At 43.6% G+C, this 17,792-nt stretch overlaps 1 protein-coding gene across 1 annotated transcript in view; it reads left to right on the forward strand.

The window, feature by feature from the left end:
• The window catches only part of LOC147092778 (uncharacterized), a 50,302-nt gene that overhangs the window by 14,864 nt on the left and 17,646 nt on the right, over positions 1–17,792 (forward strand). The window contains exons 2-6 of the mRNA XM_085976025.1: positions 4,321–4,432; positions 10,626–10,719; positions 11,218–11,272; positions 13,780–13,920; positions 15,529–15,689. Coding sequence (XP_085832151.1) covers positions 4,321–4,432; positions 10,626–10,719; positions 11,218–11,272; positions 13,780–13,920; positions 15,529–15,689 — 563 coding nt within the window. The remainder of the gene's footprint in view (positions 1–4,320; positions 4,433–10,625; positions 10,720–11,217; positions 11,273–13,779; positions 13,921–15,528; positions 15,690–17,792) is intronic.

Below are 17,792 nucleotides of genomic sequence, written 5' to 3' on the forward strand. Positions count from 1 at the left end.
ACAGAGTGAGGGAATGGGACTGAGATTTACAGAGATGGGAACGGGAGTGAGATTTACAGAGTGAGGGAATGGGAGTGAGATTTACAGAGTGAGGGACTGGGAGTGAGATTTACAGAGTGAGGGAATGGGAGTGAGATTTACAGAGCGAGGGAATGGGAGTGACATTTACAGAGTGAGGGAATGGGAGTGAGATTTGCAGAGTGAGGGAATGGGAGTGAGATTTACAGAGTGAGGGAATGGGTCTGAGATTTACAGAGTTAGGGAACGGGAGTGAGATTTACAGAGTGAGGGAATGGGACTGAGATTTACAGAGTTAGGGAACGGGAGTGAGATTTACAGAGTGAGGGGATGGGAGTGAGATTTACAGAGTGAGGGAATGGGAGTGAGATTTACAGGGTGAGGGAATGGGAGTGAGATTTACAGAGTGTGGGAATGGGAGTGAGATTTACAGAGTGATGGAATGGGAGTGAGATTTATAGAGAGAGGGAATGGGAGTGAGATTTGGAGAGAGAGGGAATGGGAGTGAGATTTAGAGAGTGAGGGGTTGGGTGTGAGATTTAGAGAGCGAGCAACATAGATACATAGAAGCATAGAAGATAGGAGCAGGAGTAGGCCATTCGACCCCTCGAGCCTGCTCCACCATTTAATGAGATCATGGCAGATTATCTAAATTCAGTACCCTGTCCATGCTTTCTCCCCATATCCGTTGATCCCTTTAGCCTTAAGAAATATATCTAACTCCTTCGTGAATATATTTAATGTATTGGTCTCAACTGCCTTTTGTGGCAGAGAATTCCACAGGCTCAACACTCTCTGGGTGAATAAATTCCTCCTCATCCCTGTCCTAAATGGTTTACCCCTTACCCTGTGACCCCTGGTTCTGGACTCCCCCGCCATTGGCAACATCCTTCCTGCATCTAGTCTGTCTAGCCCTGTTAGAATTTTATAAGTTTCAATGAGATCCCCTCTCATTTTTCTAAACTCCAGCGAATATAAGCCCAATCGACCCAATCTCTCCTCAAACTTTATTCCTGCCATCCCAGGTATCAGTCTGGAGAATCTTCACCGCACTCCCTCCATGGCAAGAACATCCTTCCTCAGATAAGGCGACCAAAACCGCACACAATACTCAAGGTGTAGTCTCACCAAGGCCCTGTACAACTGCAGCAAGACATCCTTGTTCCTGTATTCGAATCCTCTCGCTATGAAGGCCAACATACCTTTTGCCTTCTTAGCCGCCTGCTGCACCTGCATGCTTACCTTCAGCGACTGGAGCACAAGGATACCCAGTTTTCGTTGCACTTCCTCTTCTCCCAATCTATTGCCGTTCAGATAATAATCTGCCTTCCTGTTTTTGCCACCAAAGTGGATAACCTCGCATTTATCCACATTATACTGCCCAAATCATACTGGAGTATCTCGGCATCCTCCTCACAGCACACACACACACCCAGCTTTGTGTCGTCTGCAAACTTGGAGATACTCCATCTAGTTCCCTCGTCTAGATCATGAATATGTATTGTGAATAGCTGGGGTCCTAGCACCGATCCCTGCGGTACCCGACTTGTCACTGCCTGCCACTCGGAAAAAGACCCATTTATTCCAACTCTTAGCTTCCTGTCTGCCAACCAGTTCTCTATCCAAGTCAATACCTTACACCCAATCCCATGTGCTTTAACTTTACACGCTAATCTCTTATGCAGGACCTTATTGAAATCCTTCTGAAAGTCCAAATAATCCACATCCACTGGTTCTCCCTTATCTAATCTACCAGTTACATCCTCAAAAAATTCCAGTAGATTATTCAAGCACGATTTAACTTTTGTAAATCCATCTTCACTTTGTCCGATTCTGTCACAGTTTTCCAAGTGCTCTGCTATTACAACTTTTATAATGGACTCTAGCAATTTCCCCACTACCGATATCACCTTTTTTGAATAGTGGGGTTACATTAGCTACCCTCCAATCCATGGGAACTGTTCCAGATTCTATTGCAGTTTGGAAGATGACCAGCAATGCATCTCCTATTTCTAGGGCCACTTCCTTAAGTACCATAGGATGTAGATTATCAGGCCCTGGGGATTTATCAGCCTTCAATCCCATCAGTTTCCCTAACAATACTGATTTCATTCAGTTCCTTCCTTCTCATTAGACCCTATGTTCCTCGACAACTCTGGGAGGTTATTTGTGTCCTCCTTGTGAAGTCAGAACCAAAGTATGTATTTAATTGGCTGCCATTTCTTTGTTCACCATTATACATTCCCCTGATTCTGACTGCAAAGGGACTTCACCAATCTTTTTCTCTTCACATATCTATAGAAGCTTTTAGAGTCAGTTTTTATGTTCCCGGCTAACTTCCTCTCATACTCTATTTCCCCCTTGTTAAGTAATCCCTTTGTCCTTCTTTGCTGTAATCCTAAACTGTTCCCAATCCTCAGGTTTGCTGGTCTTTCTGGCCAATTTATATGTCCTCTGCTTGGATCTTATGCTATCCATAATTTCCCTTGTTAGCCACGGTTGAGTCACCTTCTTTGTTTTATTTTTATGTCAAACAGGGTGAACAAGTTCTGTAGTTATTCCATGCGATCTGTAAATATTTGCCATTGAGGGAATGGGAGTGAGATTTATAATTCAACTTTATTGTCATTGCACACGTACATGAACAACGAAATGTGATCTTGCAAGCTCACATGACTGGGAGAAGCAAAGCCGCTGCGTCGGTGCGCGCCGCCATTCCATTTCCACCATTGCTCCTGTCCGACAATCTTCAGCCCACCGCCCGGGCCTGCTCACCAGCCGCTCCTCCCGTGGCTCCTTCCGTGACCTTCTCACCAACCGCCCCCCCTCGTGGCTCCTTCCGTGACCTTCTGCACCTGGTCTTACCCTGATGGACACCCCTCCAGGTACTAACCAGGCCTGGCTTTGCTTAGCTTCCAAGCCTTGCCAGTGACCCTGTCCCTAGTCCCAGGAACAGGGCTGTTCCGAGAGTGAGGGAATGGGAATGAGATTCACATTGTGACAGAAAGGGAGTGAGATTTACAGAATGAGGGAATGGGAATGAGCTTTACAAAGTGAGGGAATGGGAGTAAGATTTACAGAGGGCGGGAATGGGAGTGAGGGAATTGGAGTTAGGTTCACAGAGTGCAGAAATGGGAGCCAAATTTACAGTGAGGGAATGGGAGCAAGATTTAAAGACCGAGGGAAAGGGAGTGAGATTTAAAGTGAGGGAATAGGAGTGAGATTTACAGAATGAGGGAATAATACTGATAATTATTGAGTGAGGGGAAGGGAGTGAGATTTAGAGAGTGAGGGATTGGGAGTGAGATTTATATAGTGAGCAATTTTGATTGATATAAGAGTGAGGGAATGGGAATAAGATTTAAAGATTGATCGAATGTGAGTGAGAATCACAGATTGAGGGAATGTGAGTGAGGTTTACAGTGTGAGGGAATGGGGAGTGATATTTGCAGAGTGAGTGAATGGGAGTGAGAAATACAGATTGAGGGAATGGGATTGAGAATTACAGATTGATCGAATGTGAGTGAGAATCACAGATTGAGGGAATGTGAGTGAGGTTTACAGTGTGAGGGAATGGGGAGTGATATTTGCAGAGTGAGTGAATGGGAGTGAGAAATACAGATTGAGGGAATGGGTGTGAGAATTACAGATTCAGGGAACGGGAGTGAGATTTACAGTGTGGGGGCTGAAGGGCAGCCTTTGTGCAAGAAGGGATAGAGAGATAAACCAGATAACGATAGACCAGTCCAACTGTGGTCTCACTGACCAACTTTCGGTGCTTTAGATAAAAACGGTAATTTCATGCGACGCTGTACAATGTGTGATGCCGAATTAGATGCGCATTATACAACATGCTGGATTCTCCTTTCTGTGGAAGTCAGTGGTGGGGAGAATCGGGCGGCGTGTATAATGAGCGGCCAGTTCTCCATCGCCCCTGTTATGCCATCATACAAATTTAAAGTGAACCCTCTTTGAATTTTATGACAATCAATGTCTCATGTATATTGAGCAGCCCCTTACTTTTTCCCTTTAATTTAGCTACATTCCCCATCCCAGTGTCATTTTCTGGGTGCACTTTAGCTTCTGGCGAGAATATGGAATGGGCAATATCGAATTGGCCTTCCATTGTATTCAATGGAAAGGAAAATTGGGCGTGGTATAAAATGGGCGACTGATTCGATATGTCCCATTTTACACCGTTGCCCAAAGTTAATATGCCTCCTTTGTGTCACTTTCACGCACACATAGCCCACAACTTTGCTGTTTGGAATGAGATGATGAGAGACTCTTTGCTTTTGACAGGCCTGGAGGGCATTGCCAGCCGGCTGGGACATGGCCTCTTGGCTCCAAGGAAGAAGATCACGGTGATGTTGATGGGGAACCATTCGGCCGGCAAGAGCTCGTTCATCAACTGGTGAGTACATCATTTGTTCTTTTACTCTCGCGACATTGGTGACGTTGGCAAGGACGCATTTATTCCCAACTTTAGTTGTCTTGACGGCATTAAGAACCAGCGAAGTGGTGTGGGATTGGAGTTACTTGTTAATGCTGTGGATGTAATCTGAATGAATTTTACCAAGGCATTTGATAAAACGCCTCAAAAAAGCTTGTTACAAAACTCAGGAAAATTCTATGACAAACGACAGCAGGATTGCTATACATCTGTTAACAGAAAGGAAAATGAGTAGGGACTCTAACCAGCGAGAATAGTGCAGGGGAAAGGTTCAAATTTAAAAATTTAGCTCCAAGCTCCAGCTTGCTGGATGCCTTCATTGTCATGAAGGCGAATTATGCCATCGACGGTGCTCCCACTAAAGGCAGGCGGGGCCTACTTAACATTCAATAGTTGTGCCCCAATAACTTCATCAGGCGTGGCAATTGCCTTGGATCTAGCACGCAGCATTCGCGACAGCCCTTTTAAAATCGGGGCCTAATGGGGATGCTTGTATTGGAAACGGGTTGGAAGTGGTATACTCCGGGAGTCAGCAGTGCGTCCATTTTAGTTCTTGGTGTATATCAAAGATTTGGAATTGATCATAGGGAGCTTAATCTCAAAATTTGCGCACGAGTCAAATAGCAGCGGATTTAAAAACCAAGAGAACATACAGTACATGCATTAGAAAGTAAATTTGTACAGGCCTCAGACAGAAAATGTGTGCCGTTTTGAGCACCCCAATATAGAACCTCATTCAGCCACAGGCAGCATGCAGCATAAATTCAGCAGGATGATGCCTTCATGACGAAGTACTTATGTTACAATTAATCATATTGGCCCAGAAATTCGGGTCCCAACACGTGAGTATGCATGGGGTACTCACGCGTGGACCCGGTGAAAGAGCCGGTTTCTTGGATGCACTGCGCATGCGCGGGAAACCATAAGGCCTGCATTTTAAAAGGTAATTAATTAAAATTAAAACATTTTTTCCACAGGTTTATTATTTTTTAATACTTTAAAGCAAGGTAAGTCTTTTTTAGACCCGTTTTTTTATAAAATTATTTTTTTCAAAAATTTAAATTATTGTTTAAAATAGTTATTTAATGTAATTTATAGTTTATTTAAAAAGTGTGATGATTTTTTTAAGTTTATTTGAAGGTTTACTATTATTTTGGGGCTGGAGTATTCATAAGTTTAGACAGGTCTTCCTGTCAATCTTATGAATGGGCTTTTCCCTTCTCCGATTGGCTGCCCATGGCTCACGTGATCCCAGGGGACGCATCGCACTAACTACGCCCCTGGGACACGCAAGCACAGCGCGCCGGCAACTGGGCCAGGGCCCGGAGCAGAATTCCACGGGAGCCCAGAGCTGAACTGCCGGCGTGCGGGAAGCCCCTGACCCGAATTTCTGGGATTATCATCGAAAGATAGCACCGGAGAAATAGAAAATCACGGGACTGTAGGATGGTGGAGTTACAGAACCAGAGAGTCAAATAAACAGATAATCATAGAATGAGCGAATCATAGAATCATAGAATCTTAGAACTTTGGAACCTCTGATTCAGAGAATAGTGTAACCATAGAAATAAATATTCAGAGACACACAGTTCAGAGAACTGAGAACTGTAGCAACTTAGAAGCAGAAATCAATGTGATTGACAAGCAGGTAGTTTGCATAATTGGCGGGCAATCTGCAATGCCAGTTTGATGTTCAGGCAGCACGCTGAAAATCTGCTCCATAGAATCAGAGAACTGGACTACGGTAGAATCAGTGCATTATCCAGCTGCAGCACTAAAGATTCATAGAATTATACAGCCGTAGAACAGTGAAATCATCGAATAAGTGACTAAAAGAAACATAGGATTAAACACAGGAGTAGGTAAAGCAGCCCCTCTAACCAGTTCTGTCATTCAATTATATCATGGCTCATCTGTTTCTTAATTTCCTTGACACATTTACCAAAAACAAACAATCTCAATATTGAAAATTTCACTTGTCTCAACATTTACAATTTTGGAGAGACAAATTTCTAGATTTCCACAACACTGTGGGTGAAAAGGTTTTTTCATGATTTTACTACTAAGCGGCCTAGCTCTAAATTCTGTATTCAGCCCCATTGTTCTGGATTTCTATACAACAGCATATAAATTTCCTGTAACTACACTGTCAAATCTGCATCTACCAAATCGAATGTATTATGCATTAAAAAAACTCGATGACATCACTCATTATAATTGCAAACTCGCCTGCTCCCTTTATTTAACACTTCAGTGGTGGTGGAAATGGTTGGGGGAGGGGAGGGCGGGTATTCCAGATTCCCATAATCCTTCGTGGGAAGACGTGCGTCCCGATTTCGCTCCTGAATGATCTAGCGCTAATTTTAAAATTATCGATCCTTCTTTTGCAGGACATAGTTTCTTAGCATCCAACCTACCGAATGATGATATCATTTTGCACGCTTCTATCAGATCTCCTTCAATGCTCTATACTCAAGTGAACACACATTTATGCTGGTGAATATGTTCTGTACTCCTCAAAGGCCAACAAATCTTTCCTGAGGTGCAATGTCCATAACTGAATCGATACTCTAGATGGGGGCCTCACCAAGGGTCTCCACAACTGGAGGATAACTTTCTCCGCTTTGACTTCCAGCCCCCTTGACATTGGAGCCAACATTCCATCAATCATTTGATTACGTTTGGTATCTGTCTATTAGCTTTCAATGATTTATGTGCACGGATACCGAATACATCTTTGATTCTCCATTGTTCGTAGTATCTCACGATACAGAGCATCCTCCGAATCATTTTTCTGGATCCGGAGTGATGGTCTGACACTTTTCCAGATTGAGATCATTTTGCCACAGTTTCTCCTATTCACTTAAACTATTTTATCTCGTTTTGTAAATAGCTGCTCCCATCTACACTAACTAATGTGTCTGCCAACTAACTGCAGACTTGTAATATACAAACATCTAATCTTTCACCCAAACCATTGACAAATATGGTGAAAAGATGAGGACACAGAATAGAGCCATGGGGAACAGAATTTGTCACATCCAGACAATCAGACTATTTGTAATTTATCCAAACTCTCTGTCTCCTATCGCACAATCAACTTACAACCCATTTCACAAGATTCCCTCCAATTCCACACGATTTCATTTTTACTAATATCTCTTGTTCAATACCGGATCAACTACCTTCTGGAAGTCCGTATAGACAACATCCAGAGGCGTTCCTTTCTGTAGCATGTTAGTGACCTGAAAAAAATCAACTAGATCATTCTTGTCTCCATAATCTTTAATACCCCATACAGATTAATTCAATTTTCACGCTGGCTAGCCATACCTATTAATAGTATATATTCCATGAAATTAATATATATATATGTCCATTGACGTTAATGGAGAAGAAAATCGATTGCGTTGTAAAAGTGGCTCACGGCTCGCTGTAACCCTGCTTCGAGAAACTGGCCAATTTCACCCCGCTGAGTCTGGAGGTGACAAAAGCAGGGATCAATATTACAAATAAATCATACATTTATTGTTTTCACACACTATTCCGCCTGTGTCATAGTTTATGTGATACATCTGAGAGGAATACTTTTCACTGTTCAGTTCACTGTAGAGGTAAACTGCCGTGTATGCATCGTTACTGTATGAAAATACTGGAGGGAGAACTCAGTGCACCTGATATGCCAATGGCAGAACGACTGCATTCATTACTTCAAGTCTTCCTGACGAGTAATATTTGAAATAATTTTTAGATATGAGTGGCACAGTGATTATCGAAGCCAAGTGTGGTCTTCAGGTAAACTGTCTTTAGTGGCTGGGGAATAATTGGAGCAGGGCGCAGTCATGCACTTCACTTCTCATTTTAGAATTCTGTCCTCATTTTTATATAATACTTTAATTGTAATTATTTAGAGTTAACTGCAAAGCCTACGGTAATTTGAGAAGCAGTGTTTGGTGGAACCACTATGGGGTTCCTCTAGAGTACAGGCAGGTCGTCTAGGAAAGCGCGACTACTGTTACATCGTAGCAGGAAAATTTGGCTTGAAATTATGACTAAACGTGACAACAGGAATTAAGGTTTTACAGACAGGAAGTGTGCACAGATGATAGAAATTCCATATATTACAGATAGAGCTAAAGAATGATAAAGGGGTCTTAAAACTGTGTTGTGGGAGTAAAAGGTACAAATGCCTTCAGCCTTCCTCTGTATTTCACCTCCTTACTATTTTAGCTGAAGATTTTTCTACCCCTTTCTCTGTCTTCACTTTTCTGTCGTTCTCTTAGAGTCATAGAGTCATAGAGTAATACAGCACGGATAGAGGCCCTTCGGCCCATCGTGTCCGCGCCGGCCATCAAGCCCTGTCTAATCTAATCCCATATTCCAGCATTTGGCCCGTAGCCTTGTATGCTATGGCATTTCAAGTGCACATCCAAATGCTTCTTAAATGTTGTGAGGGTTTCTGCCTCCACAACCCTTTCAGGCAGTGAGTTCCAGACTCCAACCACCCTCTGGGTGAAAAAGTTCTTTCTCAAATCCCCTCTAAACCTCCCGCCCTTTACCTTGAATCTATGCCCCCTAGTTATTGACCCCTCTACTAAGGGAAAAAGCTCCTCAGCATCCATCCTATCTATGCCCCTCATAATTTTGTACACCTCAATCATGTCCCCCCTCAGCCTCCTCAGCTCCAAGGAAAACAAACCCAACCTGCCCAGTCTCTCTTCATAGCTGAAGCGCTCCAGCCCTGGTAACATCCTGGTGAACCTCCTCTGCACCCTCTCTAACGCGATCACATCCTTCCTGTAGTGTGGCGACCAGAACTGCACACAATATTCCAGCTGTGGCCTAACCAGTGTTTTATACAGCTCCATCATAACCTCCTTGCTCTTATATTCAATGCCTCGGCTAATGAAGGCAAGTATCCCATATGCCTTTTTTACCACCTTATCCACCTGTTCCGCCGCCTTCAGGGATCTGTGTACTTGCACACCCAGATCCCTCTGACCCTCCGTCTTGCCTAGGGTCTTTCCATTCATTGTGTATTCCTTTGCCTTGTTAGTCCCCCCAAAGTGCATCACCTCGCACTTTTCCGGGTTAAATTCCATTTGCCACTGTTCCGCCCATCTGACCAACCCATCTATATCGTCCTGCAGACTGAGGCTACCCTCCTCGCTATTTACCACCCTACCAATTTTTGTATCATCCGTGAACTTACTGATCATACCCTTTACATTCATATCCAAGTCATTAATGTAGACCACAAACAGCAAGGGACCCAGCACCGATCCTTGTGGTACCCCACTGGCCACAGGCTTCCAGTCACAAAAACAACCTTCGACCATCACCCTCTGCCTTCTGCCACTAAGCCAGTTTTGTATCCAATGTGCCAAGGCACCCTGGATTCCATGGGCTCTTACCTTCTTGACCAGTCTCCTGTGCGGGACTTTATCGAAGGCCTTACTGAAATCCATGTATACCACATCCACTGCGTTACCCTCATCCACACACCTAGTCACCCCCTCAAAAAATTCAATCAAATTAGTTAGACATGATCTTCCCTTGACAAAGCCATGTTGACTATCCCTGATTAATCCTTGCCTCTCCAAGTGGAGACAAATTTTGTCCCTCAGGATTTTTTCCAATAATTTTCCTACCACTGATGTTAGGCTCACTGGCCTGTAGTTCCCCGGTTTTTCCCTACTACCCTTCTTGAATAATGGTACTACATTAGCGGTTCTCCAGTCCTCTGGCACATCCCCTGTGGCCAGAGAGGTCCTGAATATATGTGTTAGAGCCCCCGCAATCTCCTCCTTTGCCTCACACAGCAGCCTGGGATACATTTCATCCGGGCCTGGGGATTTATCCATTTTTAGGCCAGTTAAAACCGCCAATACCTCCTCCCTCTCGATGTTAATATGTTCGAGCATATCACAGTCCCCCCGCCCTATTTCTATGTCTACATCGTCCTTCTCCATAGTGAAAACAGATGCAAAAAATTCATTTAGAACCCCTCCTACATCTTCCGGCTCCACACACAGATTGCCACTTTTGTGGCTCAGATGCCTGGTTGTTCACCGGCTTTCTGCTGAAAGATTCTGAGAGCACCGAGTTAGACAAAAGCTCTAATAGTTGTAGCTCTAATCATTTTGTCTTGTAGGTATGTTGAAGAACATATACAGAAAACGGGAGTTGCAACAGAAACACAAGGATTTACCTTCGTCACCAGTGGCAGGAAAAGGGAATCCCTCACAGTGAGTAATCTCATGAATCATCCCCGAGCCCTGACTATTTCCATGTCTCTGATTGACTGTCTGGGAAGGAGCTTCAATAAACAGGACACCACTCATCGCAGTGAGTCTCTCAGTAAACTAGAGGATATCGTCTTCTGAACTTAAGTGTGAGGGACCTGATCTGCCTCCTACCCGAACCGAAGCCCTGGAAATCCCATTAATAGGGTGTGTAAACGGTTATTGCCCCCATCCGTCCCACGCATGGATTTGACAACATAGCTGCATGGATTGGAGCCATGGGCTCCTATCTAGTCCAAAGGGTTGTGGTTATTCTACTGTGATCACCAGTTGAGATGAGGAAACACAGCACTGGACCAATGAGAGATGGGGTAGTTACTTTTATGTCTTGGAACTACACAGGGAAATATTCAACTAAAAGCAGCTCCAAAAAGGAACATTTTAAACAAGTTACGAGGACTGAGCATTTATTTCCTCTAATGTTTGTTTTTATTTTCACAGGGCAAGGCTACACTCCACCTATACCCGCAATTCCAAGCTCTGGATCAGATCGAAGGTAAATTCACAGCGACTTTCAGTATTAAAGACAACAGAAGGGGAACCACTCAATTTCTCTCTCCTCAGTCCAGTGAAGTTTCCACTCTTGAACTGCAAGCCTTTCACAGGCAGGATGTCCTACAGATTAATTGACGGTTCCTAAATATTGAAATGAGGACTCGCAGGTTTAAGCAATGTAGCCTTGGACAGTGAGCACGTCTATTGGAGGTGAAGTATAGAATGCAAGCTGGGATGATGATAGACAACTTGCGTGAGTGACTCGTGCTTGACGTTGTAGGTTGATGCACAGGTGATTGAACTGCGCTTACCGGAGGAAGTTTTACGGTTGGTCTTTTGCGAGCAAGAAAGAGACAAGAGAGGAAGCAACAAAGATAGATAGATAGAAAGAGGACGATGGAGAGAGACAGAGAGAAGAGAGAGCGAGAGAAAGAGAGACAGATGGAGATAGATAGAGAGATGTGAATGGATTGAGAGAAGTTTCTCTCCATTAGAACAAAGACAGTTAGCGGTTCAGAATTCTGCGGGATTGTCACAAGGAGAATGGAGAAACACTATTCCCACTGGTGGCTGAATCCATAACTTATAAGCTTTCGATTATAACCAAAAGAGGTGTGAGGTTGGAGATGTTTGAAGCAGGTGGTTGTTAGGAAATGGAGTGATCGAGCAGAAATAGTTGGTTACACAGATTCAGTAAACTTTTTAAAAGAGAAGGGAATAAATATTTCCGCAATGGAAAACATGGGAATGGGGAAAGTGTGGGGAAATGGGACTAAGGGGCTTGCTCCTTCAGAGAGCAAGCGCAGCCACAATGAGCCGAATCGCCTCCGCCTTCAATGTAAAAATTCCGCGATGCAGTTTGCTTATTGTCCTATGTCCAATCTATATGGGATGGTTTACCTTTTACTACAGTAGGTTTTATGTGGCAAGTAACACAAAGGCTGGATATGTTGGGAGCGCGCATCAAATAGCTGAGTTTGAATTAAAGGGTGTATCGTGTCAGCCAGAGCTCCGTGGCAGCATCTTCACCTCTGAGTGAGAAGGTAGTGGGTTAAAGGACTCCAGGTCTCGAGCTCATAGGTTGCCTGACATTTCAGCGCAGTACTGAGGGAGGGCTGAATGGGAGATGAACACCGGGTATAGACACAACATGGGGAATAAACAGAGTATTGGAAACTAAGTGGTGAATGAACAGGGGGATATAAACTAAATGGGAAATATACTGGAGAATAGGAACTAAATGGAGAATAATTAGGGTAATAGAAAGCAAATGGGAAATAACCAGGGAATAGAACCTAAATTGAAATAAACAGGAGAATAGACACCGAATTGAAATAAACCGGGATTTATAAAATGCACGGGGCATTCACACGGAGAATGTAAACTCAATGGGGCATATAAAGCGGGACAGAAACTAAATGTATCATAAACTGCGCAATGGAGAAATAACTGGGAAAAACAGGTGGAATAGAATGTAGAGGAGAATAGGAGACGAAACAGGAGCGTGTTCAGACACAATTTGATATCGAGCCAACATTTGGGATGTTCGAACAGATGATCAAAAAGCTTTATAAAAGATAGTTTTTAAGGAGCGAATTAAAGGAGGAGATACAGCTAGAGAGGCAGTGCGGTTTACAAAGGGAATTGCAGAGCTTCGGGTCCAGACAGCTGAAGGCACGGCTGCCAATTGTGGAACACTGAATAGCGGAGATGAGAAAGAGGCCAGAATTGAAGGAGCTCAGAGATCTTTGGAGGGTTGTAGGGCTGGAGTAGGTTACAGAGATAATGGTGGACGAGGTCTTGAGGGATTTATTGAACACATGGATGTTAATTTTAAAATCGAGGCATTTGCAGACAGGATGGCAAAGTCGGTCAGAAAGAGCAGGGTTGATGGGTGAGTGGGACTTGGTGCGAGTTAAGGTGCGAGCAGCAGAGTTTTAGATGAGAGGGAATATGAACTAAATGGGGAATAAACAAATAGCATACTAACGCATAAAATAAACCATAGAAAAAATTGCGAAGCAGAGAAGTAGAGGTCGGTGAAGTATGCGTTCTTCTGTGGATAAAGGTTGATGAGCTGAAAGATACAAAACTGAAGAACCACAGCACCGCCACTGACAGGAGGGTGGAATTACAACATAATGTTTCCATTCAGTTTCTATTATAAAATGGACACCGGAAGTTATAATGTGGAAAATGTTGATGGAAATGTGTGACAAAAAAAATGACTTTGGGAAAAAATTGCAGACAGGAATTGTACACAGACGTAAGACTTTTTTTTGGTATATTTATGATATAGCTATCTCATAAATTCCATTTCGGGATATTATCATTAAATCTATTTTGGAATTTAAATTAATTTACTATCAAGGGAGGTTGATGTATAAAGAAAGCCTTTCGCGAATTACAACCACACCAACATGAAATGGAAAGTACTATTCCCGCAGCTGAACCTGGAATTCTGGAACAACTTCTGCTCCTGCTAACTGCTCGTTCTGTGCTCCACAGGAGTAGCAGACTACCTGGTCACCGAGATCAGCACCTCCAAACAGAAGCAGTTTAACCTGGTGACATTTATCGATACCCCGGGGCTTGTGGATGGAGACATGACCTATGAGTTTGATGTTGACAAAGCGCTTATCTGGCTGGGTAAGTGATCAATCCCCACCGTGAGATACACAGCAGCGCTCGATCATTTGGAAATTGCTGTCAACACACTTCAATAATAAAATCTGGCAGGTTTTTATAATTTGGTTTTATATTCATCTCGGGATGTCAGCGGCACCGGCAACCTTGGCATTTATCGCCCATCCTCAGTTCTCCTGAAAATGTGGTGGGGAATTTCTTCTTGAATTGGTGGTTTATTTTCTGTGATAGATCTAAGCCGCTCCTAGTTTACTTCAGAGGCGAGTTGTCAAATATACTGCTGAGGGACTGGAGTCACGTATATGCCAGACCGGGTAAGGATGACAATTTGACTTCCATAAATGATTTTAATGAACTAGTTAGTTTGTTTATGACAACCCGCCAGCCTTATACTCATGTTTACCAATACCAGCGTTTTCTTTCCAGATTGCTTAAAAAAGGAATGAAATTATATTTTCTGTGGTAGGATTTGAATGCACGTTTTGCTCGATTAACTTAACCACTGCACTGCCGTACCTAACCCAATGTATGCAGGAAATCGGGCGACAAAGGAAACATGGAGAGCCCCGAGGGACACCTGCGAGTAATGAACTTGTTAAGCGTCTGTTGGCAATATTACATTTCATGATTTGTGGATTTGAAAATCCACTCAGGTAGTTTTTCTGCTTGCCTGGTTTGCAATCAGACTCATTCCTCGTAATAAACATCAACTCAGGAATCCACACCGGTTAGGGGAGAACTAACACCGCTCGCCGGTAGACGGCCTGCTGATTGCTCAGCCGGTGGTAAGCCTGCCTTGTTCTGCAGGGCCTGTGAAACGCAGTCGGAAGCGCACTGCCGACCAGCGACAGAATACCCCTCATCTCCCAATAAAGAATGCGATGGCTGGTCACTCAGAGTGTCCTGGATTATAGCGGAGCCTGTCTTACCACATAGTATGGGACTGGAGTCACATTTAGTCCAGACCCGGTAGGCGTGGCACTCTGAAGTGAGGTTAGAGAATGTTTGTTATAATATTCCAGCAGCCGCCATGGTCATTTGTGTGGCAGCAAATAATTTCATTCTGTTTCACAACTCACCATGGTGAGATTTCAATTTGGAACCTCTGGGTTTCTAGTCCAGTACCGCGACCACTTCACTGGCACCCACTTCACGAATGGAGCCTTCTTTGTTTCCCTTTTGTGCTGCTTTCTACATTCTGGAGAATAGCTCTTGCCGGGTTCTGTTCTACCGACGTGGGTGACCTCTTGTACCTGGTGTGATTAGTGACTGTGCGTGGGCTGGCGTTTCTTTGCTGCAGTCTGATACAATGGAGCCCATTCATTCCCCTCACCTTACCCACACGCGCAACGAGTCAGTAACCAGGGATGAACTATGGGAGTCAGTCCCTGATTGGCCCTCCCTGACCCAGGGCCCACTCAGTGAAGTTGCAGCGTCCAGTGAACCCCGGCTGAGAGTAGCTGAAGCAGCAGAGCTTGTGAACAGGTTTGTACCGTCATAGGCTGCAGCCGCACACCTTTCAGTGCAGTCACTCATCCATTGTGAACATATATTGGGCATTATTGACAGACACTCCTAACACCGGATTGTTCACTCGTTTTCTGCCTGCAGGTGAACAGGTCGATCTGATCTTTGTCTTCTTTGATCCGATGGGCCAGGCCCTGTGTAAACGGACACTGAACGTGGTGGAAAAGTTGAACGAAAAACACGGCGATAAACTGAAGTTCTACCTTAGCAAAGCCGATGAAGCTGGTCATGAGAGTGACAGACAGGTACAGACAGAGTTCGTTTTATTGCACCTGTGAGTCCCGTTTGTGGATGGATTTCAAAATTCCGTGATTTGATCACGGTGCCCAGTGAGAATTTGCCACCAATTAATAAAAGGCAGATGTGATGTGGAATGGATGCATACAAAGAGACTCTATAAACATCGCCCGAATCTGTGCTGCCACACATAATCTAAGGTGTTCCTTTTGAATGAGTGAATTGTACTGTAATGTTGTCCCACCAACTCATTAATTGGATTAGAGTGTGTAGAGGCGATTGGTTCCCCATTTCAAAGTCATACATATTGTCCATATTTTGATATAATTCCTTGATTTGATATTGTTACTTATAATTAAGTAGTAAAGCTTACTGCAATTTGGGATGTTGATTTTGTTGAGGCTTCTTGCATTTTTTTCTGCTGGAGAAGCTCAGGAGCGGGGAGAAGCAAACACGAGATGCTACAGTGTCACCATTGGCGGGGCATAGTTACAGGTGGTTATGGAGTTTCTAGTATAAACTTGGACAAAGGAAATGTTTTAAAGCAGAACGATTGATACGGAAATGTGACAACAGGAATTAGGTTCGTTAGACAGGAAGTGCACGCAGGCATAAGGTTTTGAATAGGTAGTAGATAATAAAAGGATTAACACTTGCCAATAGCTGTCTGTAGCAATATCTGACAACGTGATTTGAATCCAGCGTTGTAAAGGTTTGCATAACAGAGATCCTAATATTCAAGGTATGAGGTTTTGAGATACTTTTCACCCCATATCGTTAACTATACACCATCCTCACTGTGCACCGGGACAAGATTGACGGCACGGGCAGCTTTTGCCGAGTGAAATGAAAAGAAGTATAGTATCAGAGCTCTGTGATCAGATTAGCAACGCATTTAAAAGAATGGTTGGAGCGCAATGGAGGGTGCACACAACGGATACCAGATTGGACTCTATGGGACAGATTGTGGGTCTGGTAGTCTAGGACTAGTAATCCAAATGTCGCGATTTAAACAGCAACCGCAGCAAGGTGTGCCATTGAATTCAATAAAATATGCTAATTTCTGGACTGCGGCCAAAAAAATTATGGTGAATGTTACTGAAGTTCAGGAGGAGGTAATGGATCCCCTCTCAGGATTTGATGAATCTTGTAGTTTCGGCTAACCTTCATTCCTTAACTAAAGACACCAAAGGACAGATTGACTGGTCATTTATCTCAACCTCAAGTTTGTTCTATAATCTCAACTGGTGCCATAATGTTCTCCAGGGAAAGAAACGTTCCACATCTACCTGTTTTGGATTACACATTAATCCAGTTCCGGGCACATTTCGACTTTGTACCATACAGTAACATGTGTAATAGCGCGTCGTCTGCATGACGTCCATCTCCCCCGATTTTTAGTTTCATTGAATTCAATGGAAGTGAAAAATCACCCGTTTTATACTATCACACACATTCAAAATATACTCCGACGTGCTAACTCTTAAAGCCCCCACCGCAACCCAGGATGGGCAACAAATGCAGCTACACTGCGAGAGCAAATTTACAAATTGGTCCCGTAAAGACACTCAGAGATATGACACCTGGGGGCAGAATGTAATGCATGAAAGCTTTTAACGCCGAGTTTGCTACTTCTACTCCTTTATCTGCAGTTAGATCGTCCAATAATCCCCCCATTCTCAGCCAAATAAAGCAACGTAAGCAATGATTCCGAAGCGGGTGTGAAATAGGAAACAAAAGATTATGTTGGGTTCAATGCCTCTATCGAACTAATGGATCTGAATCAGCAAACTGTGTTTCCTAATCTAAGTATTTTTGTAGCTGTTTTGCGTCTCCAGAATTGCCTGCTTTGTTTCACGGTTTAAGTATAGTCTTTGTAAATCATTGACTTTAGATAAAATACCAATTTTACAGATCCGTAGTCGCATTTTGAGGTCGATAGCGGGGCAGGGCACTGATTGGCTTTGACCAATATCTCACATATTGCACAGGCAGCTCTCATTTATTCCTAAACACTCGCCTCGGAATCAGAAGGTTCATGCCTCATTCTAGAAGTTATGTCCATAATGCAGGCTGAAGCCCAGTGCAGTGCTGGGTGAGTACGGCCATGT

Source organism: Somniosus microcephalus, unplaced genomic scaffold (genome assembly GCF_052327205.1).
Source record: "Somniosus microcephalus isolate GS21.2 unplaced genomic scaffold, FLI_Smic_1.0 unresolved_chr2, whole genome shotgun sequence".
Lineage (NCBI taxonomy): Eukaryota > Metazoa > Chordata > Chondrichthyes > Squaliformes > Somniosidae > Somniosus > Somniosus microcephalus.